General features: G+C 48.8%; 1 protein-coding gene across 1 annotated transcript; it reads right to left on the bottom strand.

Moving 5' to 3' along the window:
- Positions 1-1,210: 1,210 nt before the first annotated feature.
- On the bottom strand, positions 1,211-26,175 carry FAM166C (family with sequence similarity 166 member C). The gene is made up of 4 exons (XM_049903169.1): positions 26,102-26,175; positions 5,399-5,672; positions 3,837-3,949; positions 1,211-1,355 (listed from the first exon to the last, which is right to left on the bottom strand). Exons 1-4 carry the CDS (start codon positions 26,173-26,175, stop codon positions 1,211-1,213), a joined length of 606 nt encoding a protein of 201 aa, XP_049759126.1.
- Positions 26,176-27,455: the final 1,280 nt, after the last annotated feature.

The raw sequence follows: 27,455 nt of genomic DNA, 5'->3' as shown, positions 1-27,455 counted from the left end.
TAAACCCTGGATACAGGGGAAGGCTGTTCTATCTCACCTGCACTGTGAACTTTACCTTGTCTTTAGGTCCTGACTCACCCATTCAGGGGTAAGAAGGGCCCCATGACTTGATGGCGTTCCCTTGATGAAGCCCAGGAGGCACTAGAATGTTGGAGAACTCATGTGGTGCGTGTACACACGTGGCCTGAGTTCCGCATTTCCAGATCCTGTCTACTCAGGGGCTTTCAACCACGTCCAGCCCCCTGCCCCAGCAGGCAGACGGCCTCCCAGCAGGGAGAAGCAGCATCTGGTTAGAGCAGACACCCAGACCCTGACATGTGGCCTAGGAACCCACTCCCGGTGTCCACTTCTGTCTTGGAGACCCCTGAAACACAGAGAGTCCTTGAAGAGTGGCTTTAGTCCTGGGTCGCTCCCTTCCACCCCCTTCTAGAAATGGTCCTGGCAACAGATGCCAAAGCAGCAGAATGCAGTGGAAGTGGGCATTTTATATAGCTTCTTCTCTTAGGCACCACTCCTCCCCAGTTCTTCAGGATCCCAAGGGCTGCACCATTCCTGCCCTTCAGTCTCCACATGGACCACCAGGAAGGCATGCAGTGGGGAAACCAGGGGCTTTGGAGTCAGGGAGACCTGGGTTCAAATCCTAACTGTGTCCCTTACTACCTGTGTGACCTTGGGCAATTTTCTCAACCCATCTGAGCTTCAGTCTCTTTAACAGTAGAGATAATGACACCTCCCGCAGGAGGTTATTGTGTGGACTCAGTCATGTAGAATTGGTGCTTAGATGGGAATTGTTTTCCATCTGACACCCAGTGCAGTTTCTGGGGCCATTTTACTTTACTCTCAGACATGAGACAATCAGGCTTCTCAATTATGCCCGTGGAAGCAGTGGGAGATATCTCTGTATCTGAGTGACCTGCCTCCAAGACTAGTGAATCCTAGGACTGCTCAGTTCTATCTGCTCCCACCTTGAGGGAGAAAGTAGGTGGACCCAGCAGGTCAGTGAACACTGCTTTTTCTTGGTTTGAGCCCCTTGGGCTGAGCTTTTCACAAGGCTCTTAAGACACAATGCTGCATGACTCTTCTGTCCTGCTCTGGCCAAATGTTCCCAGGACCCAGAAGAGAGGATTGTAGGATGGTCATGGCTAAAGATTTTATTCCAAATAAGCCAACCTAATCAAGGCCAAGGCTCTCAGGTATCTGCTGCCTGGTTTCACGCTCTGAACTCAAAGTAGCAGTCTCTTTTCTGTCGCTCTTGTGGGGAGACTCTCTTTCCCGATGGGAACGTCTGGTAGGTATTCAGGCTCTCAGGGGCCACTCTTAAAAGGTGCCACTTGTCCTTCGGGCTCAGAGGAGGCCTGGGGGTGGGGACAGAGCCAGTGTTATGCAGTGTGCAAGGGAGGGAGGGCAAAAAAAAAAAGCCCAACCACAGCCCCACCTGCCCATCTTGCTGTCCATGTGGATTCTGAGGCTACAGGGCAGAAGGCGAGTTCAGGAATATCCCAAAAGGACCACCGCTCTGCTGGCATTGGGGGTGAGCCAGGGGCAGGTTACCCAATAAGGACGGTAAGCACAGGGCTTACCCGGCTTACCAGATGATCTGTAGTGAACGTATGTGAAACCCATGTGAAACTGTTTACTACAGATTAGTACGTAAGCACAAGTAAGCCTGTGCTTACCTTGTTTACTGGGTCATCTGCCCCAGAAAAGGGACTGTAAATTTAAAAAGAGGCTTTGATTCTGTAGGAAGGTGCTGTGGGGCTGAGAGAAGGTGCCAGCCATACCTAGAAGCAGAATCTTTGATGTGGTTAAAAAATGTGCTTATCCTGCCTGTTGGGGTAAGCAGATACAGGGGTCCCTGATCCCCTGGGGTGGGGAAAGCTCAGCGAATCAGAGAACCAAGCCCTGAGCCCTCTCCCCACTCCCCCTAGCCAAACCCGCCAGGTTGCCTCAGGCTCAGGGACTCTGAAAGAGCAGTTAAAGACCTTTTGATGAATTGCTTAACCTCTGCTGAGTGGCCAGGACTTGAGATAATAATAACTTGTATTTGCATAATGGTAAGGTGATTAATAGCATCACCGTGGGCATCATACAGACAGGGGATGGAACTCTGGGCTAGCCCCTGCTGGAAGAGTACATGTGAAAAATGGACTCACATGGCACCTCCCGATTAACTCTGTTCTGAGGAGTAAACAAGGTAATGCATAAACACTTGACATAGTGGTTGGGCAAGGAGTAAATACTCAATAAATGCTATAAGAGATGATGATAGTGATGATGATGATGATTGGAACTGGAGAGAGACAGGCTTGTTGGAGGTCACAGAGCCAATGGGGGGAGGGCCGAGCGCAGGCACCGAGCCACTTGCTCTCAACCACCTGGTTGGCTCTCAGAAGCCTTCCCAAGGAGTCCCATCCATCCCTCTCCTATAACCCCATGGGCCAGACAGGGCTTAGAAGAAACTAGATTTGGAGCTCTCGCCTCCCCGGTGAGGGGGTGAAACTGCCTGGGACCAAAAACCATCAGAAGCAGTGCGGGCTGCCAGGCAATTTGGAGAAGGAACAGAACTGGGCGTCCTGGGCTCCCCCCCAGCAGCAGCAGGTGCAGATCCTGGCCAGAATGGTCTCAGGAGGACGCCTGATCCCAGCAGAGTCTCACACTCTGTCTCTAGGGATCGACTGGTTCAGAGCCATGCCAAGGTGTGGGGACAGCCAACTCAGAGTTCTGGGGTTGGCACCAGGAGACCTGGGCTCCCTTCCAGCATCTGCCACCAACCGGCAGTGCCACCTGGAGCTGAGCCTTAGTTTCCCTATTTGTAAAACCGGGATGCTAATACGGACCAGCCTATCTTGCAAAGAGGAATCTTTAGAGGAAGTTAAATCAGGTTCTTTAAAAAACACTAGGCTCTATGAAAGGGGTTGTTGCTTTATCAGCGACGATGATGGCAAGGCTCAGGGGGCTCTAGGCAAGCAAGGGGTCGGCTCAGAGTTGGGCGCGCAAGGATCTGTACTCTGACCGCCCCTGGGGCTCAGCAGGACTGCAGGACGCCCCTTCCTGGGTGTGTGTGGAGCACCCAGGCTCCACCGCCTGAGCGCCGCCTGCGGGTTGTCGCCGTCCCTGACCCGGGTACCAGCCACCACCCAACCCGCCGCACGCTCACAGGCTTGCGGGCCAGCTCGCCTGCCGCTCGCTGGCAGACACCTGGGCACCAACATGTTGATCCCCTGCCTGGGCGCCAGTAGGGGGAGAGAGCGGGCAGAGGGAGCTTCCCCTGCGGAAAGGAACTGTCTCAGATAAAAGCAGTGAGGGGCAGGCGGGGAAGACGTTTCATATTTTGTAAAGTGGACAGTTGGACCTTTAAAGAGATCTTCAAGTCCCTAGCAGCATTTTCCGAGTCCGAAAGGGATGGGGGCGGGGAGTGCGGGGGGTGGGTAGGCAGGGAGCGCCGATTCCTGCTCACTGCAGTGCCCTCCATGTCCGCTAGAGGGCAGCAGCTCCCAGCTGCCTCGGAGGAGCCGCGCACGCTTTGGGAATAGCCTAGCTGCAAGGTTGCTATTCCTTGGCTAGGAGAGAAGCTTACAGATTTGCGCCATCAGAGATTATGGGGTTTGCTCTCAGATTCCCAGTGCATCTGGCCTGGAAAAAGCTCTTCCTGACTCCACCCATTCAGGTTCCTGGCGTCACTCCTGAGGCCGAGGAAGCACTGACCCCATTGTTCTGCAACTGTCACCCTCTGCACTGTAGGCTTGGTCTGCGTGCCTGCCATGGCTGGCAGAGAGAAGGTGCCCAGGAGATCCGTGTTTGCTCAACGCATGGATGCAGGGAGGGCAGGCACTCACAGGTTGGTGGGAATGGGGTACCGCTCCCACTCCTTCACAGGCAGCATGAAGTAGGGGACCCGGGCCACCGTGCCCGTCTTGTCTCGATAGTGCTCCCGATGCTGCTGTACCATCTACCTTGACCAAGTAAGAAAGGACAGGTTGTTGGTGTCCACGTCTGTACCTGGGCAGAGGATGGGAGCTCACTCAAGGGTACTGCCATACCCCTAATGCTCCTAGGGGTCCCACAGACCTGTGGCCCCACAGCCCAATTGCTAGCCGCTGGGTGTCCTCTCTGAGCTTCGGTTCCTCGCCTGTCTAACTGGGGTAATGACATCCACTACCCCAGCTTTGCTACTGGAGAGTGCAGGTGAGAGACCAGCTGAGATAAGGTGTGAGTGCTCACAACATGGGTTTGGTCTGTGTTTGTTCCTCCCTTTCCTTCCCTCCTAGACAGGATATGCTCCTGTTTGTCCATGTGAGAACCCAGATGTAGTAAAAAGGCTTCCCAGTTGCACTGGGAAGGTCCTAGCAGCTCCTCAGAGTCTGATGACATTGGCCCAGTCCTCTCCTCCAGGGAAGCTACCCTTCTGATAGGCGTTCTATGCCCTGGGCACCAGGAGGCACATGTATTCTTGGAATCAGGCTGGGAGGAAGGAATGTTTGCAAAAGGGCGGGGGGAGAGGATGAGGGAGACAGTGGAGTTTTCAGAAATATAGCAGATAATGGATCTGCAGAGAGCCAAGGTGCTCCCCACCCTCTTCAGATGCTCCCCACCTTCTAGAGGTCCTCCCCTGCTCCAGATGCTCCCCACTTTCTCCAGATGCTCCCCACCTTCTCCAGGTGCTCCATTGCCTTCTGTGGGTGAACCCTTATCCCCACCAATGTGGGTAAGCCCTGTGCACCTGTGGCTTGGTTCTCCCCTGCATCATGGAATCTGCTGTCGTGTGTTGGAACCAGATTGGGGAGGGGGGTTTTAAGAGCCAGAGAAACAGAACAGGAATAACAGGGGTGTGGACAGGTTGTCCTTTGTCCTCTCTCTTCCCCAAGGGCAGTTTGGATCCAATCTGGGGCGGAGGTTGACTCAAGGCATTCTCTCAGAGAGACTGTGGAGCACAGATGTCAGGTGGGTGCCAGGTTCAGGTAGGTAAATACAACTGCGAGTAGACCTGGAGCTGGACCTGGGGTAGGGGCTTTCTTTAGTGGGGCTTTTGCTCATGTGGGCCCTTTACTCAAGTAGGAAGTGAACGAGGGTCCAGAAAGCCAAGAGGCTACGGGGCAGAAGGTGAGTGCAGGACTATCCCCAAAGGCCCCCAGCTCCGTTAGCATTGGGGGTGAGCAAGGACAAGAGCCTCTGAAGCCTCTGGGATGGGGGAAGCTCAGCAAATCAGAGATCTGAGCCCTGAGCCCTTTCCCCACTTCTAGCCAAACCCACCAGGTTCCCTGCAGGCTCAGAGGCTCTGCAACACCAATTAGAGACCCTCTGGAGGGTGAGAGATCTTCCCTGAGCCCCCAGCTGTTACTCCCCCCCATGGCAGGGTAGGGGAGAAGGGGAGGCAGCAGCCCAGCCCCGGGCAGCCCACCTGGTAGAAGTGCGTGAGGTCTTTGGAGCGGCTACTGTCCAGGTTATAGCGGGTGTAGCTGGGAATGTGCAGCCAGCGGTCCCAGGTGTGGGAGCGGTTACTCAGCACCAGGTTGGGGTTTGGGGAGAAGATGGTCGGGAAGTGGCCGCCTTTGCTGAAGGGAGTGTGGCTTTTCTCCATGGCTGCATTGCGATGGTCCTGGAAATACTTGAGGGTGGTGGTACCGTAGGTGGAGCCACAGGAGAAGGCCACACTGGGAACATGGCCTCGGTACCTGCAATGGTATGGGGGCAGGGGAGGCTTCAGGACCAATTCCAAGAGAGGACCATAGAAACTTCTGGTGCAATCAGTGGGCTCCTCGGTCATCTCTGGGCCTTGCAAGGCTCTCCGAGATATACTTAACAGTTTGGGTCTTTGGGGGAGGACAAGTAGAAGAGACTCTGGGGTCTCCCCACCCCCAAAGGTCTCTGCCTAGGTGGCTTACACAGGGTTAGAACTCCTGGGTGCTAGACCTGACCCCCTCAGCAAGTCTGCACACAAATCGCTGTCCCTCAACAGCCTCCATTTACTCGAGGGCTGGCCTGAAGATGCTGAGGGCCTCCTCCAGCTCTGACGTTCTGTGGTTATTTGATTAACAGGGAGAGGAAGTACGAGGAGTGAGTGAGGGGCACAGTTAACAAGGTGTGAAGGCGGCCAGATCTGTTATAGCTGAGGCCTGGACCATGAATGCTGCAGCCTCCCTTCCAGCACAACTACCTTGCAAGGTGCCACTCAGATGCCTGGAGAGCTCAGCCAGAGGTGCTGGAGCTCTGAGAGCCTTACAAGGACCTCCGTCACCCTCTGCAGCCAAGGAGTCCCAGGGAGAGGGACAGGAGGCTGGCAAGTAGAGACTCTTAGAGACACAGCATAAGCCAGCACAGGTCCCTGGTTAAACGGGACTCATGCAGAGGCCAAAGGGTTGTTTCAGGAAACCAACGGAGAGTCAGCAACATCCAAAGAGCATGGGCTTCAGACTTTTGGAAGCACCAAAGAGGAGAAAGCTTTTCAGATCAGTACACCCCAGGACTTCCCATCCACTCCTCACTCTGCTAAAATCTGGCCTCTGCCTCCATGATGCCTTTGAAATTACCCTTGGCCGGATCACCTGCTGCTAAATCCAGTGGGCACTTTTCAGACTTTTAGCCAACTTAACCTCCCTGCAGAGTCCTTGGGTGGTACAAATGGTTAACGTGCTTGGCTGCTAACTAAAAGGTTGGTAGTTTGAGTCCACCCAGAGGCACCTCGCAAGAAAGGCCTAGCAACCTACTTCCAAAAAATCTGCCAGTGAAAACCCTCTGGAGCACAGAGGGTCATATAAGTCTAAGTTAACTTAAGGACAACTAGTTTAACCTCCCCATAGCATTGGGCACTGTAGACCTCTCCCTGCTTGAAACACTTCTCTTGGTTTTTAGTACACCATTCTCTCATTTTCTGTTGGTTTTCATCTACATCTCTGTTCCTGCTCAGTCTCAGTGCCTTTCTAATGATCATTCTCCTCTGCCAACCTCTTGAGTGCTGCTGTTCCTTTAAGACCTGTCCTGGGCCTATTTATAACCCCACACAGTCTTCCTGGGTGATGGCACCCATAGCACGGCCTTAACCATCACCTGTGTGCGAAGGACCCCTGGTCTACATCTCCAGCCCAGAGCTTCCCTCCAAGCATCAGACTACTATACACAACTGCACACCAGACATTTCCCTTGTGTGTTCCCTAGGCGTTATCTCCCTGCCTCCGTTCCCCAACACTCAACTCCCCATGTTGGTGAAGAGTGCTCTCTAGCTATCCACGTGGTTAACTTGGGTATCCCCTCCCTCAGCGTCATCCCTCACATCCAGTCAGTCCCCACATCCTGTTGCTCATCTCCACCACCTGAGCTCAAGCCATCATCACCTTTTACCTGGACTGTGGCAGTGACATCCCTACTTTTCTGACTGCACTCACACGCCTGGCCCTGCAATTCATTTTCCACACTTCAACTAGACTGAACTTTGATAAGTCAAACTCCTGAGCATGGCATTCAAGGCCTTCCATGATCTGAGCTTTGCTTACATCTCTAGCCTCATCACCTCCCCTAAACCTCAGTCATAAAGAGCCATTTGCAGTTCTCTAGGTATAACTGCTCTCCCCGTCTCTCTTTCTGTGGTCCTTGCCCTGTGCCTTCTTCTGTCAGGCCAAATCTGTCCACCCCACTCCCACCTCCCAATACTATATGGTCCTTCGAGACTTGCCCGAATATCAATTCTTTTAAGAAGCCTTTTCTTGCTGCCCCTCGTAGGTCTAAGTGGGTCCCACTGTCCACTTCCATTGCATCCCAAAACTCCCTCTATCAAAAATATATCACTCTGTACTGCTATTGTCCCTTTACATCTTTGTCTCTTTACTAAACTGTGAGTTCTCCCAGGCAGAGTGGATCAGGTCTTACTCATCTTGCGTCCCCAGCTCTCAGTACTGAGTCTGGCACATGGTATGTGGTTAAGAAATGTTTACTAAACAAATGAAAAGATGAGTGGATGACGTGCCTACAGTACCAATACACTTATTGTTGGACTAATATGCACAAACACCCAAAGAACAGTGACCAGGCCTTAGAGACTTCCAGTACAACTAAGACCCCCACCCACTATGATGCTTGGCATTTTACTTTCTATAGTTTGAGTTTTTACCACATATGAAAGCATTCCTAGTGAAGCCCCAGGAACTGTAAGAAGCCCGCCAAGCCACTGCAGCATCATCTGCTTCCAAATTTCCGAAACTCGTCCAGCACCAGAGGCCAAAGAACACTGGGATCTTTGAAGGCAGTGCATGAATACCTCGGAGAGCTGTCTGGGACCTCAGTCTCCTCACCAATACAATGGGTACCAGTAATACCAGTACCCGCTGCTGTGGAGTTGACTCCAACTCACGATGGCCCTGTGTGTGTCAAAGCAGAATATGCTCCATAGCGTTTGCAATGGCTGACTTTTCACCAGGCCTTCCTTCTGAGGTGCCACAGGGTAGACTCAAACTTCCAGCCTTTCAGTGAGCAGCTGAGCAAGTTAACCATTTGCGCCACGCAGGGACTCCAATGGTAGCGTTGGACTAGGATTAGATAATGATGCATGGTTTCCTCCTTTTCATCTTCAGCAAGAAAGTCAAGCATGGTGATTGCTGACAGACCCTCCAATTGCATTCCACTGTAGGCAAGCCCCGGTGGCACAGTGGTTAAGAGCTCGACTACTAACCAAAATGCCAGCAGTTTGATCCACCAGCCACTCCTTGGAAACTCTATGGGGCAGTTCTACACTGTCCTATAGGGTTGCTATGAGTCAGAATCAACTCGATGACAATGGGTAGGCAAAACATAAAGAGTCCCTCTCTGGTTCCTCGTCCAACCTAAGCTCAAAAGGTATGCCTTCCTGGAGTCTAACAGCAGCTGACTTTCCAGAGGCCAGACTAGTGGCAAGACAGGTAGCAGAGGTGGGAGACCCCTCCACTGGCCTCCCGGGACTTTCTATATACTCCCCAGTGGCCTCCTCATGGCCAAAGCCAGTGGCTTTACCCCACTTCTCGTGTCTGGTGACTTCTCTGTGCCTGTAATACCGTCACCTTGATGGTCCTTCCCCATCCACCTTGGTGTCCTTCCTGCAGGACCCTCCTGAGTTTCTTGCTGATGGCCATGCCTCCTTCTGTCCTGAAGGATGGAGGGTTGCTGAGTGCCTTGTCCTCCTCTCCTGTGAGCCTGTGTGGTGAGCTTGGCCACTTCTGGGGGGACAGCCCTCATCCTTTGTCATAACTTGCCTCCTCCTGGGTCTGGAGCACATCCATCTGCCTCACTCCCTGATAGGTCTCTCTCTGGTTCTCTTGGCCCCTGTCCTCTGTCTTTGCCTTCTTCAATCACCCCTTTGCTCTGTGTATAACCATGCATAGCCTTTCCTAGATTGCAAAATCCTGTGCTAGACCCTGCTGCTTTCTCACAAACTACCCTTTCTCTTCCTCTATTTCCTCATTCCTCTGAGGCATACTCTGTGCCTTCTGTCTTTATTTCCTCAACTCCTACTCTTCCCTGGAGCTCCCTCTGTCTGACTTCTGACCCACCACTTTAATGAGAACCTGTACTTTTTAATTCAGGCCACATAAGTTCTCCTCATTGCCACATCCAGCATCCCTGGCTCACATTTGCACTGGTGAAGAAAGTTATGTGAAAGAAAATAAAACATGAGAAACAGAAGCAGAGTTCCTGAGAATTCTTTGTGCTCAGTATGAACGTAATAAAAATGTCAATGCAATAAAACAAGAATTCAAAGACAAGCAGTAGGGAAATGCTCCTCCCTTACCCTGGCGGGCCCTTCCCCATGGCGGGAGCTCCACATCCTGTCACCATCTCTCATTTGTTCTTCCATATTGGAGGTGAAGGAACATCTGATTAGTGAGTTCAAAGGAAAAACTGGGCCTGCGCTGACCCATCTGTCTCTCCTTCTTTTCCTTGGAAGCAAGGAAGTGGTATTGATCCTTCACGCCATAAGCTTTGGATGGATAGACTCTGCCCTGGAGGAAAGCCTGCCTCCATCCAACCCTGACTGTGGCTAGGTGGCCACGTCTATCTCATTCTGGGCTTCAGTACTACCCAGGATCAGCTTTCACGTACTTCTACTTTATTTCTCAAGTGGTTCAGAATGCAAGGAAGGAAAGGGGTGCTGAGCATCAGGGGCTGCCAAACCACAATAACCAGATAATAAAGCAGCAGAATGAAAAGTAAAGACAGATGGTCTACAATATTCTGCAGGAAAAAGAGTGTGACCCAAGGATCTCAAACTAGCCAAGTGGTCATTCAAGTATAAAGGCAACTGCCAGTCCTTTTCAAGCACGGAAGAACTCAGGAAGTAACACACCCACAAGCTTTTCGTAGGTGCCTGGGTGGCACGAGTGGTTTGTATCTGACTACTAAGTGAAAGGTTGCTGGTTTGAACCCACCCACTGGTGCCATGGAAAAAAGGCCTAGAGATCTGTTTCCATAAAGATTACAGCCAAGAAAACCCTACAGAGCTCAGTTCTACTCTGTAACACATGGGGTCACCATGAGTTGGAATTGACTCAACAACAATGGGTTTAAGCTCTTCTTGAAAGTTCTGTTCAGTGGTAAAATCCTGTTACCCAAAAAAAGAAAAAATACTCAGTAATGCAGAACGTATGTCAGAATGGCTGGTGGTGAACTTCAGATCTACTTAGCACAGAACTAGGAATAGCAACAAGGTGAATGATGGTTTCAGAATAGAATATAAATGTTATAAAACCTGTCAAAGTCAAAATAATTTAAGCAACAAAAATTGGGGGGTGGATGGAAAGGAGTTGGGAGTGCATTTACTAATAATCTCTTTAAAGAGAGTCGATTCATGTCATCTAAAATTAAAACACGTTAAAAAAAAATCCCACAGTACTCTAACCCCTTAGAGGTTTTTATTCTCTCTGATCTTTTTGGAATTCATATCTCTTCTGATGAATTTATGTTTATCTAAAGTCTAGCTATTCTTCCATTTTACTTCATTTTTTTAAGTTCTAATAAGATTAAATTTCATGGTTTTGATTTTAAAATAGAAAATATGGTATGATCCTAGTTCTGCAAAGTTGCTTTTGTCTCTCCATCCATCCATCCATCCATCTAGTCTTTCATGTGAATATACACATAAAGAGAAACCTAGAATGAAATTCACCAAACGTTAACTAACCCTGGTTAATTCTGAGTCTTTGGATTTGGGAGATTGGTTCCTTTCTTCTTCGTACATGTATCATTTTTTTAAAGGGAAAGTCAGATGGAGTTAAAAAAATATTTTATTGAGAACCTACTGCGCACTGGCACAATGTTTGTTTTGTTGCTGTTAGTTGCCATCGAGTTGATTCCGACTCATGGCGACTCCATATGTGCAGAGTAAAACTGCCCCATAGAGTTTCCCAGGCTGTGACCTTTGGGAAACAGATCACCAGGCACCTCTGGATGGGTTTGAACCACTCAACTTTTTGGCTAGTAATTGAGCGCTTAATGATTTGCACCACCCAGGGACTCTGACACAATGCTAAGTTTTGGGAACACAAAAGGGCACAAAGCCTTGCCCTGTTCCACAGCCTACCATCTCATTCAGTACTTACTGAGCTGCAGTGTGTGTGTGCCAGGCACTGTGCTGGGTGCCAACCTGGGCACAGCAAGCTCCAACCCAAGTCAGAACCCAGCCAAGACTCTGGGCTATTAGTGCAGAGGAGGGAAGGGCCTTTCCCGCAGGTGAGTGTTGGGGAGTTCCATGGAGGAACTTTTGTCAGAGGGAGGCTTTGAGCAGGACCTCAGTGCAGAGGGGACAACTGTGGGTCTGCTAGTCTTCTCAACCCTGGTGTTATCCCAGGATCCCCTTGGCACTGCCTCTAGGAGATCTCATCCATCTTAGACTTACAACACTTCCCATATGCCTGTGACACCCAGATCGGTGTTCTGGCCACGCCATTCTCCTGGCAGCACATCTGCACACCCAGCTGCCCACACAGGACTCGCTGGTACACGCCACAGACCGAGCATGGCTGAAACTCTTCTGCTCTTCCTCCTGGGTATCTCTGCCTGAGTTACACCATCCTGTCCACCCTTCGCCTAAACCAGCAGCAGGAGCCACCCTGACATCCTCCCTATTCTGTCACCCAACACATTCACCTCTCCCTAAGTCCTGCTCATGTGCCTTCATCAGCCCCGATCCCACGGTCCTCCTCTACAAGCCTTCCTCTTCACTACCTGCTGTTGTCAGGTGGCTTCAAGTCGATTCCAACACACAGTGACCCATGTGACAGAGTAGAACTGCCCCATAGGGTTTTCTAGGTTGTAATTTTTAAGGGACCAGATCACTAGGTCTTTCTCCTGTTGAGTGGCTGGTGGGTTCAAACCACCTAACGCACCAGCAAAGTTAGCAGCTGAGCACTCAACCATTGTGCTACCAGGGCTCCTTTTCGCTCACCTGGACAATCTCAAATCTCCTAGCTGCTCTCCTACACTGTTTTTGTCCCACCAGCCCGGTGTCCACACTGAGGCCACAGTACTCTTAAAAACTCATCAGATCACCTGCTCATCTCATCCCTCCCCACAGACACCTGACAACCCAGCAACGTTCCTTCATCTTGGGCTCCACACGCTCTCCAAGCTGCTGAGTCTTTGCACATATTTCCTCTCTCTGGAACACTATTTCTCCTCTTATCCATCTGAGGTTTCACACTCAGTCATGAGACGTCAGGCTGTCTGTTGCCTTCCCTGATCACATACCCTGTGCCTAGTATCTATGTTTAATATTAGTGTTTTCAGCCTTAAATTGACTCAAATCCAAATTAGTGTATCTGCTGCTAATTTGTGTTCTCCTTGATCCTCTGCACCTACACAGCACCTGACACATGACAACTGGCCATTGAGGGAGTGAGATGTCCATAAACACACGGGCACTATGTCCTGGGACACCATTTTAAAAAGGGCTAGGCTCTGATATGCAGAAAGCACACAGCAGACTGGACACCATTTTAAAAAGGGCTAGGCTCTGATATGCAGAAAGCACACAGCAGACTGGACACCATTTTAAAAAGGGCTAGGCTCTGATATGCAGAAAGCACACAGCAGACGCGCATCACACCCACAGAGGGGTTTGGGCTCCTCCAGAGAAAGGAGCTATAGAAACGTGACACGTTCTTGAGATTCTTGTCTTAGCCACCCCCAAGCTCTTTGCTATACTCCTCTGCTCCCTGCTTTTCCACCTTCTCTGAATGTCAAGATATTTGCATCCCAATAGAAGCCCTCTCCTCCGCAACCCTCCTAAGGTGCTGCCTGCATTCCTCTCAGAACTTCCTGCTCTGGCAGGCCAGCGTGCATACATGTTCACCTTTTACTTAGCTCTAAGCAGGCACCTTGGCATGGCTGGGCTACCTCCTTTGAATGCACCTGAATTGCGTGCCTTGAGTGGGACCCCTGTAGCTCCACGGTAGAGCCTTCTGTTGTGGTTGTTGTTAGGTGCCATCGAGTCCGCTCTGACTCATAGCAACCCTATGCACAACAGAATGAAACACTGCCAGGTCCTGAGCCATCCTTAACAATTGTTGCTATGCTTGAGCCCATTGTTGCAGGCACTGTGTCAATCCACCTCATTGAGGGTCTTCCTCTTTTCCGCTGACCCTGTACTTTGCCAAGCATGATGTCCTTCTCCAGTGACTGATCCCTCTAGAGGGATGTCCAAAGTATGTAAGACACAGTCTCGCCACTCTTGCTTCTGAGGAGCATTCTGGTTGTACTTCTAAGACAGATTTGTTCATTCTTTCGGCAGTCCATGGTATATATTCAATATTCTTCGCCAACACCACAATTCAAAGGCGTCAATTCTTCTTCGGTCTTCCATATTCATTGATCAGCTTTCATGTGCATGTGAGGTGACTGAAAATACCATGGCTTGGGTCAGGCGCACTTTAGTCTTCAAGGTGACATCTTTGCTCTTCAACACTTTGAAGAGGTCCTTTGCAGCAGATTTGTCCAACGTGATGCGTCTTTTGATTTCTTGACTGCTGCTTCCATGGCTGTGGATTGTGGATCCAGGTAAAACGAAATCCTTGACAACTTCAATCTTTTCTCCATTTATCATGATGTTGCTCATTGGTCCAGTTGTGAGGATTTTTGTTTTCTTTATGTTGAGGTGCAATCCATACTGACAGCTGTGGTCTTTGATCTTCATTAGTAAGTGCTTCAAGTCCTCTTCACTTTCAGCAAGCAAGGTTGTGTCACCTGCATAATGCAGGTTGTTAATGAATCTTCCTCCAATCCTGATGCCCCATTCTTCTTCATATAGTCCAGCTTCTTGGATTATTTCCTCACCATACAGATTGAATAGGTATGGTGAAAGAATACAACCCTGGTGCACACATTTCCTGACTTTAAACCAATCAGTATCCCTTTGTTCTGTCTGAACAACTGCCTCTTGATCTATGTAAAGGTTCCTCGTGAGCACAATTAAGTGTTCTAGAATTCCCATTCTTCACAGTGTTATCCATAGTTTGTTATGATCCACACAGTCGAATGCCTTAGCATAGTCAATAAAACACAGGTAAACATTCTTCTGGTATTCTCTGCTTTCAGCCAGGAGCCATCTGACATCAGCAATGATATCCCTGGCTCCATGTCCTCTTCTGAAATGGGCCTGAATTTCTGGCAATTCCCTGTCGAAATACTGCTGCAGCCGTTTTTGAATGATCTTCAGCAAAATTTTGCTTGCGTGTGATATTAATGACATTGTTCTATAATTTCCACATTCTGTTGGATCACCTTTCTTGGGAATAGGCATAAATATGGATCTCTTAGTCAGTTGTCCAGGAAGCTGTCTTCCATATTTCTTGACATAGATGAGTGAGCACCTCCAGCGATGCATCTGTTTGTTGAAACATCTCAATTGATATTCCATCAATTCCTGGAGCCTCGTTTTTCGCCAATGCCTTTAGAACAGCTTGGACTTCTTCCTTCGCTACCATCGGTTCCTGATCATATGCTGCTTCTTGAAATGTTTGAACATCGACTAATTCTTTTTGGTATGATGACTCTGTGTATTCCTTCCATCTTCTTTTGATGCTTCCTGCTCGGTGTTTCTCAGGCTGAAAGAACTGAAGAAAAAATTCAAGCCTCGAGTTGCAATAGTGAAAGATTCTATGGGGAAAATATTAAATGACACAGGAACCATCAAAAGAAGAGCCTCTACAGTCCAGTTTTTGTGGGTCTCCTGGCAGGTCAGGGTGGAGCGGAGTGGAGGGAATGGCAGGCTTTATAATGGAGCCTCAAACAGTCCCTTATGCCAGCATCTGCCATGGAGGCTGACACCACCACACCTCTTCCTGGAAACCTTCATCTACTCCCCCTTCCTCCCCCATCCACCTATACACCATATGATCTAGGAGACAGGGTTCAGTGGGGCCCCTAGACAATGATCACATGTAGACTCTAAGGCCCATTGTGGGTTACTGCTGTGTACAGGGAGTAGTCCCTTCCTTGCCTCTTAAAAGCACTGATTTGTCCCATAGCTAACATTAAAATTAATTACCACGAGCCATCGGGGATCCCATGAGCAGTCTTATTAACTAATTAACTAGCTACTGTTCAGCATGTCCCATCCCACATGGTGTCTTTCTCCACATTTCCTACTGTGTACGGGTCTCATCACATCCTTCCTCAAGTACTCCTTATTGCCTATGAAATTCAGAACAAACTGGGCCAGGCACTGACAGCCCCCATGAAATAGGCCCAACCTCTCTTTCTAGGCATATCTACTTTTCATGTTGCAGCTTTGCCACTCTAGCCAAACTGGGCCATTTGCCGCTGTGAAAGCATATCCTGCCTGTTATGGGTTGAATTGTGTCCCCCAAAAGAAATGATGAAGTCCTAACCCCTAGTACCTGTGAACAGGCCTTGTTTGGAAATAGGGTCTTTGAAGATGTGTTAGTTAGGTTAACATGAGGTCATAATGGAGCAGGAAAAAAAACAAAACCAAACCCATTGCCATCTAGTCGATTCCAACTCATAGCAACCACATAGGACAGAGTCAAGTTGCCCTGCAGGGTTTTTAAGGAGTGGCTGCTTGATTTTAACTGCAGACCTTTCAGTCTGCAGACCAGCTTTTAACCACTGTGCCACCAAGGTTCCATACTGGAATAGGATGGGTTCTAATCCAATCTGTGTGGTGTACTTATAAAAGGAGAACAGACACAGAGACAGAGGACCTATGGCCATGTGAAGATGCATCTACAAATCAAGGAACACCTGAGGCTACCATGAGGTCAGAGAGACAAGAAGGGATCTTCCCCCAGAATCTTCAGAGAGAACATGGCCCTGATGACACCCTGACTTCAGACTCCTAGTCTCCAGAACTGTGAGACAATAAATTTCTGTTCTTATTAGCCACTCAGTTTGTGATACTTTGTTATGGTAGCCCAAGGACCCTAACGCACTGCCTGTACCTCCACCCCATGCCTTTTCTCATCCCTACTGTCCAGAAGGCTTTTCTCTCTGCTCTTTTCCTCTCCCATTGTGATTCAATCCATCTCCTCAAGGAACATTTCATATACCTCCTTTTCCAAGGAGCCTCTTCCAGCCCACCCCATAGACCCTGCCTGAGCCCTCCAGCAAACTACCTTTGCTCTCTGTGCCTCTCAGACCCCTCAGTTTATATTCTGTTGTGTTGTAATTATCTGAACCCTTTGTATATCCCTTCTTTCTGAATTATAAGTTCTCTGGGTAGAGAAGGCTAAGTTTTCCTCATATTTGCAACCCTGGCATTCTGGCACCCACCTGATGCTCTGTACATATTTGTTGAATTGACAAATGGAGGTTTATTTAAAGGTATGATGGTTCTTCTGGAGAAGGAGTGTCCTTGTTACAAAGCCCAGGTCTCCAGGAGCCTCTAAGCCCCTGTTCTTATGGGGTATCATGGATTGAATTATGTCCCCCCAAAAATGTGTTTTATCAATTTGGCTGGTCCATAATTTCCAGGGTAGGGATTTAAGGGTAGAGTCGCCACACAGATGGACTAGAAGAATGGTGCACCTAAAGCCAAGGGAGTAGACTTGCTGTTCCAGTGGGCCTGGAAGGCAGAAGCCGAGGAGCCTCCACTCAGAATCTGGAGATTGTGGCCAATACCTAGAGTCTAGGGGGCAGGGCCATTGTGTGAATTGTCTCAGAGAACAGAGGATTATTTTCAAAGCCTTGAGAGCTAATGTAATGTATTCCGCTGACTTGCTTGGTGCCTGTTATCCTTTCTTTTCCTCCAGTTTCTCCCATTTGTAATGGAAATGCCTAGCTTGTGCCCATTCTGCCTTTGTATCTTTGGAAAACAGACAACTTGTATTCTAGATTTCACAGATAAAGAAAAATCTTTGGATTTTGGACTTGGAGTTAAGATCTTTGCTAGGATATGATGGGGTGAATATGTTTCTCATGTTGCAAGGATGTGATTTTTTGGGGGCCAAAGGGTAGAATGTCATGGATTGAATTATGTCCCCCTCCCCCAAAATGTGTGTATCAGTTTGGCTGGGCCATGACTCCCAGTATTATGTGATTTTCCTATATGTTGTAAATCCTGCCTCTATGATGTTAATGAGGAGGGTGGGTGGCTGTTGTATTAGTGAGGCAGGACTCAGTCTACAAGATTGGATTGTATCTTGAGGCAATCTCTTGAGATATAAAAGAGAGAAGCAAGCAGAGAGACAGGGGGACCTCATATCACCAAGAAAGCAGAGCTGGGAGCAGAGCACATCCTTTGGACCCAGGGCCGCTGCACAGAGAAGCTCCTAGTCCGGGGGAAAACTTATGAGAAGACAGACAGAGACAGAAAACCTTCCCCTGGAGCTGACACCCTGAATTTGGACTTTTAGCCTGCTTTACTGTGAGAAAATAAACTTTGTTAAAGCCAACCACTTGTGGTATTTCTGTTATAGCAGCACTAGATAACTAAGATGGGGGGTTCCTCAGTTCCTGAGGATTGTGGAAGAGACATCAGTTATCTACAAAACTGCCCGAGCTTCCTTGAAGAGGGAATACAGCTCACAGATAAAATCCAGGGAAGAAATAGGGGACTGGCCTTGGAGTTAAGGTCCTGGGAAAGGGGTGAGAGGATGGCATGGTCTATGAAACCACAGGAAGAGTTGATAATGCAACAGAGAAAGGCAGATGAGTGGCTGGAGGCCCTTAAGTGTCTGGGATAAGAGAGAACAGGTTGCCCCCTGGGTAGAATGGTGATGGGTGGGGGTGTGTGGTAGGTTGAATAGTGTCTTTCCAAAATTCACATCCACTCAGAACCTCAGAATGTGACCTTATTTGGAATAGGGTACAATCCACTAAATTACTTAATATAGTCCTTCTAGCCATGGTCTTGTAACTCCCACCAAATGATTGAGTGTGCCTACGCAAATACAGTGCTTGTGGCCCACCAAGGGGATTAGACAGCTTGCCAATAATGTAAATAAGGTGCATGGTACAATTGTGGGGGTGGCCATGGAAATAAGTATGGAACCCTAACAAGGGGATTGGTCGGTTTTGCCATTCTGCTAGGCTTAAAACAAGCCATACCACAGGTGGATAGAGGGGAACTCACTACCACCAAAAAGGAAGAGCTAGGAGCAGAACATGTCCTTTGGACCTGGGATCCCTGTGCTGAGAACCTCCTAAACCCAAGAGACAGAGAGAGAGAGCTGTAACACCAGAGACGGTGGGAAGCAAGCAGCAGAGAAATGGAGGCAGCAAAATTAGGAGACTGCACAGTGGGCTTTCCTGCCCGTAAAGCAAGAAAGCTGAGCACCCTGGGGAAGGAGGCTTGCTGGCAGACTTGGGTGCTTCCTGGCACTTGTCAGTGGAACTAAGCTTGCTGACCCATGGAGCTAGAGAGCTGAGTGCCTTCGGGCCGATTGGCAGAATGGAGTGCTTCTGGTCACTTATCAGTGGAGCTAAAGTGTTTTGTAACACTTGCCCAAGCAAGGTAGAAGCCGGGCCTGGGGGCCGGGCCCAGGGGCTGAGGGCCAAGAGGCCAAGAGGCCAGAGAGAGGCCTGCCTGTGAGCATGGCTAAGAAGCTGTCCTGATTGAAGAACTGTATCTAAGTCATTTCTGATCCTGAAATGTAACCTGTTATTTCCCTAGTAAACCCCATAACTGTGAGTATGGTCTGTTAGCTTTGTATGATCATTGCAATGAATTATTGAACCCAGCAGAGAAGTAGAGAGTGCCATGGGATGGATGGCTGGTGTCAGAACTGATAAAAAGTTTGGAGAGATGAGGTATGTCTGACCTCTACCTCATAGGAATCAGCCCTGGGCTGTTGATATGAAGTTAGAGGAGGTCAGATGCCCCCACTGTGCCATTTTTATACATAGGGTCTTTGTAGATGTGATTAAGTTCATATCGTATTATGGTAGACATTAAATCCAACGATTGATGTTCTCACAGGAAGAGGAGAAGACACAGACACATAGTGAAGACAGCCATGTGAAGACAGGGGCAGAGATTGGAGTTAGGCTGCCACAAGCCAAGGAATTGCCAAAAGCCACCAGAAGCTGGAGGAGGCAAGGGAGGAGTCTTTCCCAGAGCACTTAGAGGGAGCATGGCCCCGCTGACAGTTTGATTTCAGGCTTCTGACCTCCAGAACTGTGGATGAATAAATTCCTATTGGTTTAAGCCACCCAGTTTGTGGTAAATTTTTATAGCAGCCCTAGGAAACTACACAGGGGGTTACTTGCATGGGGCAGGTGTGGAGGTAGGTCAGGTAGGGCTATAGAATTTATTTTCTGCTTCTGTATTTGGGGCTTGAATGGAGGACAATGCTCTGCTCCCTCAGGGAACGGAGGCAAGAACAGATTAGAGGGGCTGACTATTGTGCCTCCAGTCTGACCTTGGCCTTGGAGGTAAGGAGGGCACAGAGAATGGCCCACAGTGGGCTCTTCTTTAAAATGCTCAGAAAACAGGACCAGACCTGACCTTTTAACAATGGCACTGCTGTGGCAAGATGCTTGAGAGCTGTACCACCCAGGAGCAGCAAGTGACCAAATGGAGGCCCAGCCAGCTAGTCTGAAGACCAGCATCATGCTCACTGTGGTGCCTAGAATCAAGCCTTGCACAAAGTAGGGGTCTAACTGATGATAATAGCTAACAATTACCTAGTGCCAGGCTCTACGCATATTGACTGATTCCTCCTTTAACTGGCAGGCTATTATTATCCCCATTTAACAGATAAGGTATGTGAGCCATAAACCCATAAACCAAACACATCGCTGTTAGTCGATTCTGACTCATGGTGATCCCATGTGTTCCAGGGTAGAACTGAGCTCCATATGGTTTTCTTAGCTGTAATCTTCATGGAAGTAGATCACCAGACCTTTCTTCTGCAGTACCACTGGGTGGGTTTGAACCACAAATCTTTCGGTTAGCGGTTAGTAGTCGAATACAAACCATTTGTGCCACCCAGAGACCTGAGGCATAAAAAATAAACCAAAGCAAACTCACTGCTGTCGAGTCGATTCTGACTCATAGCAACCCTATAGGACAGAGTAGAACTGCCCAACAGAGTTTCCAAGGAGCGCCTGGCGGATTTGAACTGCTGACCTCTTAGTTAGCAGCCGTAGCACTTAACCACTATGCCACTGGGGTTTCCGACTGAGGCATAGAGAGGATAAATAATATGCTCAATGTCACACTGCTAGAACGTGATGGAGCCAGGATTCAAAACCAGGCAGCCTGGCTCCAGAGTCCATCTCTGCATGTCTGCTCCATCCCTTCTCTGCTGAATGAGGGAGGCATGTGAGAGGCAGCATGGGGAGCAGGGTACAGTGAGATAGATGTTGGAGAGAGCTATCACAAAGAAGTCACAAAGACCAGCTCAGGAACTTATTTGCTGAAGGACCTTGGGCAAGCTGCTCAACTTCTCTAGATGTCTGATTTCTCATACGGGTTGTTGTGAAGGTTATTTTTTTTCCAGCACAGCCCCTGGTTCATAGAAGGTGCTCACACAAGGGGGCTCATGGTACTGAGCATCATGGACCTGGTTCAGCAAGTCCCCCAAGACCTCAGGAGCCCCTCCTGGAACAGGAGGTTGTTGTTGTTATCGTTGTTGTTAGGTGCTGTCCAGTCGGTTCTGACTCATAGCAACCCTATGTACCACAGAACAAAACACTGCACTGTTCTGCGCCATGCTCACAATCCTTGTTATGCTTGAGCCCAGCCACGGTGTTAATCCATTAATCCATCTCGTTGAGGGTCTTCCTTTTTTCCACTGACCCTGTACTTTACCAAGCATGATGCCAGAGATCACATGATAGAATTTTGCAACACCAACGACTTCTTCATTGCAAATACCTTTTTTCACCAACATAAATGGCGACTACACACATGGACCTTGCCAGACGAAATACACAGGAATCAAATCAACTACATCTGTGGAGAGAGACGATGGAAAAACTCGATATCATCATGGCTAGGGGCCGACTGAGGAACAGACCATCAATTGCTCATATGCAAGTTCAAATTGAAACTGAAGAAAATTAGAACAAGTACACGAGAGTCGAAGTATGAACTTGAGTATATCCCACCTGAATTTAGAGACCACCTCAAGAATAGATTTGACATGTTGAACACTAATGACCGTGGACTGACATCAAGGACACCATACATGAGGAAAGCAAGAGGTCATTTAAAAAGATAGAAAAGAACAAAATGGATGTCAGAAGAGATTCTGAAAATTGCTCTTGAACATTGGCAGCTAAAGCAAAAGGAAGAAATGTTGAAGTAAAAGAACTGAACAAAAGATATCAAAGGGTGGCTGGAGAAGACAAAGTATAATGACATGTGCAAAGAGCTGTAGATAGAAAACCAAAAGGGAAGAAGCTTTCAGCTTGAAGAAGCTCCGCATTCTTCAAGCTGAAAGAACTGAAGAAAAAATTCAAGCCTTGAGTTGTAATAGTGAAGAATTCTATGGGGAAAATATTAAATGACACAGGAGGCATCAAAAGAAGATGGAAGGAATACACAGAGTCACTGTACCAAAAAGAATTGGTCGATGTTCAACCTTTTCAAGAGGTAGCATGTGATTAGGAACCAATGGTACTGAAGGAAGAAGTCAAAGCTACACTGAAGGCATTGGCGAAAAACAAGGCTCCAGGAATTGATGGAATATCAATCAAGATATTTCAACAATCAGATGCAGCACTGGAAGTGCTCACTCATCTATGCCAAGAAATTTGGAAGACAGCTACCCAGCCAACTGGCTGGAAGAAATCCATATTTATGCCTATTTTCAAGAAAGGTGATCCAACCAAAGGTGGAAATTATCGAACAATGGAAACCTTATGGGGCATTGCATAGGGTCGCTATGAGTTGGAAACGACTCGATGGCACTTTTTTTTTTATCACTAATATCACACACAAGCAAAATTTTGCTGAAGATCATTCAAAAGAGGCTGCAGCAGTATATCCACAGGGAACTGTCAGAAATTCAGGCCAGATTCAGAAGGGGATGTGGAACCAGCGATATCATTCTTGATGTCAGATGGATCCTGGATGAAAGCAGAGAATTCCAGAAGGATGTTTACCTGAGTTTTATTGACTATAAAAAGGCATTCAACGGTGTGGATCATACCAAATTATGGATAATGTTGTGAAGAATGGGAATTCCAGAACACTTAATTGTACTCATGAGGAACCTGTACATAGATCAAGGGGCAGTTGTTTGGACAGAACAAGGGGATACTTCGTGTTTTAAAGTCAGGAAAAGGTATGCATCAGGGTTGTTTCCTTTCGCCATACCTATTCAATCTGTATGCTGAGAAAATAATCCAAGAAGCTGGGAGAACGGGCATCAGGACTGGAGGAAGACTCATTAACAACCTGTGTTATGCAGGTGACACAACTTTGCTTGCTGAAAGTGAAGAGGATTTGAAGCCCTTACTGTTGAAGATCAAAGACCATAGCCTTCAGTATGGATTACACCTCAAGATAAAAAAACAAAAATCCTCACAATTGGACCAATAAGCAACATCATGATAAACAGAGAAAAGATTGAAGTTGTAAAGGATTTCATTTTACTTGGCTCCACAATCAATAGCCATGGAAACAGCAGTCAAGAAATCAAAAGACATATTGCATTGGGCAAATCTGCTGCAAAGGACCTCTTTAAAGTGTTGAAAAATGAAGATGTCACCTGAAATACTAAGGTGCGCCTGACACAAGCCATGGTATTTTCAATCGCAACATGTATATGTGAAAGCTGGTCGGTGAATAAGGAAGGCCAAAGAAGAATTGACACCTTTGAATTATGGTTTTGGCGAAGACTATTGAACATACCATGGACTGCCAAAAGAATGAACAAATCTATCCTGGAAGAACTACAACCAGAATGCTCTTCAGAAGCAAGGATGGTGAGACTGTGTCTTACATACTTTGGACATGTTGTCAGGAGGGATCAGTCCCTGGAGAAGGACAAGGAACAGGAGGGGGCTGAGCTAATTGAGCTCCAAGGTCATTACCAGCACAAATATTCTCTGCCTCTAGGGATAAAACTGGTAAGGGGAGGGGGGAAAGGGTGATTTGAGTGTCAGAAGAGACTGGCTGTGCTTAAAATCCTGTAATTAATGTTTGAACACAAAAATAATAATTATCCATGTGTGGCTGGGACTCTTGGATTCTTTTATTAAGTTAAGAAAATTGCCAAGGAGGTAGTGTTTAGAAATATAAATCCACCCAGTTCATTTCTAGCTGATGGGAAGCTCTGAGGAGCGTATCCCTCCCAGGAAGATTCAGGCAAGAAAGCTGGCCTATACAGGCTCAGCTCCTCAAAGTAGCAGGCTCAGGCTTGAAGACTAACTTATGAATCACTTGTTATCACAATTTCTAGATCAATCACAGGACAGGGCACTCAAGGGAACGGCAGGCAAGTGGCATTGATAGAGACCCAACCTGCACCCAGTGGGGTAAGTGGGGGAAGAGCCTACAGGAGCACTAGGCTTTGCCTTGTAGGCAGAGAATGGCAAAGAACCAAAACCAAATACCAAACCCCTTGCCATCGAGTCAATTCCGACTCATAGCGACCCTATAGGACAAAGTAAAACTGCCCCATAGGGTTTCTAAGGAGCACTTGGTAGATTTGAACTGCTGACCTTTTGGTTAGCAGCCAAATTCTTAACCACTGGGGTTTCCTGCCAAAGGACTAAACCAAAAAAAAAAAACCAACCCAGTGCCGTCGAGTCGATTCCGACTCTTAGTGACCCTACAGGACAGAGTAGAACTGCCCCATAGAGTTCTCAAGGAGTGCCTGGTGGATTCAAACTGCTGACCCTTTGGTTAGCAGCCATAGCACTTAACCACTGTGGCACCAGGACAGAGGATACCAATTGGAGCCTGTGGGTGGCTCAAAAAAAAAATGTCAACATGTAAGACCAAACCTCGTGATGAACATCCAGAATGTGGTGTAAACGCCACTATCCATGGCTGCAAAGATGGATTTGAACTAAACTTTATGTGTTTATACCAGACTGGGAACCCCTTAGGGAATCTGGAGGCACAGTGGTTAAGAGCTACAGCGTGCTAAGGCTGCTAACCAAAGAGCCAGCAGTTCAAATCCACCAACTGCTCCTTGGAAACCCCGTGGAGCAATTCTAGTGTGTCCTATAGGGTCACTATGAGTTGAAATTGATCCGACAGCAATGGGTTTGTTTTTTTGGTTTGGGAGCCCCTTGAGAAGAGCCCCCCACTTGTTTGCCTTTGTCTCCCCAGCATTTTAACTTACTTCACACATCTTTATCACCTGAATGTCCTAATGAATGCAAGAATTAATGTGAAAACCCTAAGTCACCTTCTCTAACACAGCCAGCTTGGCTTCAGGAAGTTACCATGACCTGGTAAGTCAACTTTGTTTGATGAGAACCAAAGTAGCTCTGGGGCTCTCCAAGGCCCAGAGAAAGGTCCTGTCCACAAATAGGCTGCTTAAGCAGCACCAGCCCTTAGCTGCTTCCTGTGAGCTAACTCTGTCTCCAGAAACTATTTTAAAACTATGTCTTGCTTATTCTGCTTCCAAACACTCCAAACTTCATACAAAATGTGCTCTGTGTAGTCTTTTCTTCATTTTGCAATATGTTCAGTTTGCAAAAGACAGTACGTGTGTGTGTGTTTTGTTTTGTTTTGTTTTGTTACACAAGGCAGGCCTGCCTGAGAAATCTCAAGATGTTAATTTAATTCATTCAATCACTCATTTACTCTATATAGTTTTGTTGCTACTGTGCAGGGTGCTTCTCAGAATCCAGTCTCTGCCCCAATGACCACACTGACTGATGGGAGGTGTAAGATCATCTTACACCCTAGAAGAGAATTTTGGGGTTGGAAACGCGAAATACTTTGGGAGAAAGGGCTAAAGAACAGGAGGGAAGAGTTGCAGCTTAGATGTTTGGAGTCTGAAAACATCCAGAGAAAGGAAAGGTAAACTTGACCCTGCATCTGAAAATGCTAAGCAGCTCTGTGGGCTAGGAAACATTCAAAGTCAAAATTCTGTGAAGATTGTGTGAGAGCAGTGAAAGGTCCCACCACAAAGTCCGACGGACAGTGCACACTACTAAACATGAACAACCGCAGGACTGCCCTTTCCAGATTCTTCCAGAGGGCGTCCATCCCACCTCCTTCGCTCCTTCAACCAACGAGTTCTAATCCCGCACGAATCCTGGGTGCCCCGCACTGTGCTGAGGCCAAAGAGCCGGCTCCATTCTCCAGAACTATCACACTCTTGCTATGCTCTTCAGTCTGCCTTGCCTGGACGTCTCCAAATACCAAACCCCACGCGCGCCTCCATATCCTCCTCCTTCCCAGGACCCTGATCCTGCTTCCGAAGGGAGGTCCTGTTATCCAGGACTGGTTGCGTTCCCGCACTTGCGAGGGACCGACTTCCTCAGAAGGAGAATCTGCCTGCTCAGAGACATCGCAGTCCCCCAGGAGGAACACCGAGTCAGGCGAAAAATTGGCGCACAGGGGTACCTTTCTCATCAAAACCAAAGGGTGCCCTGGCAGATTCTGGACGGCGAAGGAGCGTATTTGCCGAGGCGAGGAGGATAGGATAGGGCTCACCCCCAGGGGCTCTGACCGTCAGGTTCAAGGTGGGGCCTGGGTGCGTGGCGGCCTTACCCGGGCATGAGGCCGGGGGGCACGTAGGCGGCATTGAACTCGGTCAGTAGGGTGCCCGCGCTGCGAGAGGCCATGGTGGGTGCGGCGAGCCTGCAGCGAGTCCCCGCGCCCCCGCGCTCCGCGCCCGATGGTAAACAGCCCGCGGGTCACCCGGCAACCGAGCGCCTGGCAACGCAAGTCGGGGTCGCAGAGGTCCTACCCCGCGCAGCGGCGGCCTTCCGGGGGGACTGCGCCCTCCTCCCCGGTCCCTTCCCGGAGCAGCCCCCACGGGCGCTTCTAGGAGATGCCAACCCATCTCCAAGTGCCTTCTCGTGTGACTCTGTAAATCGCCGCTCCCTCCCAAGCCCCAGCTGTCGCACCCAAAATGGACCCATCGCTCTACCCTACTGCCTGCCGGGGGAGGAGGAGGGGGTCAGGAGGCCCAGGTGCGGCTGGGAATGTAGAAACCGGGTGGACAGAACGGGCTGGATCCGCCCAGGGATCCTTTTGGTCCGCCACAGAACTCGGAGATCCGGCTTGGGACGCTATGGCATGGCGGGAAGGGACGGCGCAGACGTGGAGGCCACGCAGAGGGAAGCAGCCCCACCGAGGCTCAGCCCCAGGGGCCAGAGTGGCCGTCGAGGCCCAAGGAGGCTCCAGGAGGGGCCCCACGGGCAGCTCCGCAGTGTGCCCTGCTTGGTGTGTTTGCCCAGAACTCTGTTAATTCAAGTGCGTGTGTGTTGGGAGAGGGGGTCAGCATTTTTCTCATAACTCTCGTCCCTCAATGGGAGCTTCCTTTTCACCTCATATCGTCCCTCAAACGAATCCACAAGAGTAGTTTTATAAGAGGCAGAAAGCAAACCGGGAAAAGCTCTGGGTGTGTGATTTACATTTGAGCCCAATTCTGCAGGTCATTTGGGGCCCCAGTGATTCCACAAGCGCTGAAGTGGCTGTCAGCGAGCAAACCTTCTGAAAGCCCTCATGAGGCTTCCTTGTAATGACGACTTCCTAGATAGTGACTAAAGTCCCTGGGTAGCACAAACATTTTACCATCGAATGCTAACCTAAAGACTGGTGCTTGGAACCCACAGAGCAATGCTGTGGTAGAAAGGCCTGGAGACCTGCTTCCATAAAGACTTCAGCCAAGAGGTCCTTGTGGAGCAGTTCTACCCTGTAACACATGGGGTTGCCCGAAGTTGGAATCACTACATGGCAATAAGAGGGTGTGGTGCCTCCAAATCTGGAATGTCTCCAGTGACCCTCACACCAGCCCTGGGAGGTGTATAGGGAGGGCCAGCACTTTAGGTTTTCAATAGGGGTGGTGGGGGTGGTGCTAGCTCCAACCTGTGGGTGATCTTCATGGCTGGGACCCAGA

Source organism: Elephas maximus, chromosome 12 (genome assembly GCF_024166365.1).
Source record: "Elephas maximus indicus isolate mEleMax1 chromosome 12, mEleMax1 primary haplotype, whole genome shotgun sequence".
Classification (NCBI taxonomy): Eukaryota; Metazoa; Chordata; class Mammalia; order Proboscidea; family Elephantidae; genus Elephas; species Elephas maximus.
This window is presented reverse-complemented; position numbering and strand designations above follow the sequence as displayed.